The 2519-nt window shown below is 60.3% G+C and overlaps 1 protein-coding gene across 1 annotated transcript; it reads left to right on the forward strand.

The window, feature by feature from the left end:
- The first annotated feature begins 275 nt into the window (after positions 1-275).
- Positions 276-2283, forward strand: LOC101091743 (interferon lambda-3-like). Its single transcript, XM_045047008.1, has 6 exons — positions 276-282; positions 688-864; positions 1469-1551; positions 1681-1821; positions 1903-1990; positions 2064-2283. The coding sequence occupies exons 1-6, from the start codon at positions 276-278 to the stop codon at positions 2159-2161; spliced, it is 594 nt and encodes a 197-aa protein (XP_044902943.1). The 3' UTR covers positions 2162-2283.
- The last annotated feature ends 236 nt before the right edge of the window (positions 2284-2519 follow it).

Raw genomic sequence — 2519 nt, forward strand, 5'->3', positions numbered from 1 at the left:
CCCCCACCCCCACCCCCACCCCCGGACACTGTCTCTTACTCCTCTCTAGTAACAAGCTCTGTGAAGGGTCGTTTTGGGTTTGTTTGTTTTCGGTGCTCAATTCCTGGCACCTTGAGCAGTGCCTGACAAAATGGGGACCGAATAAGCACCCGGTGAATCAACGAAGGCGTTTGTCCCCCCTGGTGACCAGCTGGTTCCTTTGAAGTCCTTGGGCACACCCCACCCCCCATTCCTCAGCAGAGCGTCAGATCCCTGGGCCTTTCTGTGCCTGGGCGATGGAAGGTGTGCATGCGGGCTCTCTGTCAATGAACGGCAGGTGAGGACAGGTGGGGAAGGGTTGGTGTCCTCTCTGTTCTTGGATGTTCAGCTTTTCGACTCTCTCTGCCTGCGTCCAGCCAGCCTTCTCCCTGGGATTTCTCCCAGCCCCTGAACCGCCTCCCTCTTGGAAGTCTCAAGTTCCCTGTGGCACCGCCCACCAAGGGTGCCTTACCCCTCCCCTCCCTATATTAGGGAGTCCCGTAGACAGGCAAGTCCCTCTGTCCCCTCCCACCCCAGTCCTGAAGCTAGTCCCTTCAGGGCACCGTGACCCCTCCCGGTGGGGCCGGCGCTGCCCCAGCCCTGAGGATTCACCTTCGGAACTCACCTTCGCCTAGGCGAACACTGAATCCGGTTTCTCTTTCGCTCCAGATGCTCGGCTGGCTCTGGGCTTCCCCGGCCTGGGGGCCTCCCCTGGCAGCGAAAGTTTTCACTTTTCCTACATCAGCCGGAATTGCCCACCTGTCCAGGTTAAAAGCTGCACCATGGGGCTCGGGCAGGAACGACACGTCTCAGAGCTGCACGTTCTTCGGGGACGCAGACAGAACCGTCAGCTGGGACCCGGGAGAGGACGCCCGACAAGACTGAGGACCCCGGGGGACAGCCTCTTTGACATTTGGAGTCCCCCGTCTGCTGAGGAAGACCAGAGTCCAGGAATGAAGCCGAGCGAGCCCCACGGCACCGTCCATGACCCTCCCCTTCCCAGAGCCCTCGCCCTCGGCCCCTGATGCTGCCCTAGCCCTCGCCTTTCTGTCCTTCCGTATCACAGATCCGGCCGTGGGACGCACGCTGGCGCTCATTGCTATGGTCTAGACCGGGACGGGAGCAGTGCCCGGCCCCCAGCCCCTCGGGGCCCTCCTGGATGCCGGGGGCTGCCAATTGGCCCAGTTCAAGTCTCTGTCCCCACAAGAGCTGCGGGCTAACCTCCTCCCCTCCCTCTGTGGGTTACCTTTCCGCACTCCCCCAGCGGGGGGCCTGCACCCTTCCCTCCCTGGGCTAACCCCCCCATCAGCCCTGCAGTGGGCAGACTCTGAGGGACTCTGCCAGTCCTTCTGCAACTTAACCTCCTGTTGTCAGCACCATCCAGTCCTACTGGGGTGGTCTCCTCGCCGTGCCTCGGGCTGACAGGCCGACCTCTGCCTCTGCTCTCCAGGAAGAGTCACTCGCCCTGCAGGCCCGGACCTGACGCCCCGCCCCCGCCTCTTCCCCAGGACCTGGGACCTGCGGCAGCTGCAGGTAAGGGGACAGTCAGGCCCACCCCACCCCCACCCTCACCCGGGCCCCTCCCCTTCTCCTTCTCACCGCCCCTCTCTCCTCGCCCTCCCAACCTGTCCTCTCTCACCTGCCTCTGTCTCCCGTCCCCAGGTGTGGGAGCGCCCCGTGGCCTTGGAGGCTGAGCTGGCCCTGACGCTGAAGGTCCTGGGGACCGTGGCTGACGGGTCCCAGGGGGACATCCTGGACCAGCCCCTTCACACGCTGCGCCACATGCACTCCGAGCTCCAGGCCGTGTCTGCGCTCTGACCACCCACCCTAATGTCCCTCTCTGTCCCCAGCCCTGCCTCACACGCCACCCTCCTCTGCCCCCAGGTCTCGGCTCAGTCTGAAGCAGGCCACCGGCCCCAAGGCCGCCTCCATCACAGGGTGCAGTGTCTCCACGAGGCCCCGAAGAAGGTGAGTGACCGGTGTCTGAGCACAACCGGAAGTCCAGATGACAGGCAGTCACTGACCCATCGCTTCCTCCCCACCAGAGTCCCTCGGCTGCCTGGAGGCCTCTGTCCTATTCAACCTCTTCCGCCTCCTCACCCGGGACCAGAAATGTGTCGCCAGTGGAGACCTGTGTGTGTGACCCCTGACAGCCACCTGCACCCTGTCCCAACACCTTAGGTATTACTTATGCATCCACCACTTTTCTTAATTCATTGCCACCAAATCATGATTTATGAATTCATGTGCGTGAATTCTCAAACTCGGACCTGATAAAATGTTTATTTTTCTACTTTTTGTAAACATTGTGCAAATAAAAAATGAGGAAAAAAACGCTCCTCATGGTGTGGGACTGTGTGTGTGTTTGTATGGATTAAGTTTGTGAGGGTTTTTTTTTAATTTTTTTTAATGTTTATTTTATTTTTGAGACAGGGAGAGACAGAGCATGAACAGGGGAGGGTCAGAGAGAGGGAGACACAGAATCGGAAGCAGGCTCCAGG

This window comes from Felis catus, chromosome E2, assembly GCF_018350175.1.
Source record: "Felis catus isolate Fca126 chromosome E2, F.catus_Fca126_mat1.0, whole genome shotgun sequence".
Taxonomy (NCBI): domain Eukaryota; kingdom Metazoa; phylum Chordata; class Mammalia; order Carnivora; family Felidae; genus Felis; species Felis catus.

Coding starts and splice junctions, on each gene's coding strand:
- LOC101091743 (XM_045047008.1), top strand. Junction 1,552..1,680: donor GGGACCTGCGGCAGCTGCAG/GTAAGGGGACAG, acceptor TCCCGTCCCCAG/GTGTGGGAGCGCCCCGTGGC. Junction 1,991..2,063: donor CGAGGCCCCGAAGAAGGTGA/GTGACCGGTGTC, acceptor CCTCCCCACCAG/AGTCCCTCGGCTGCCTGGAG.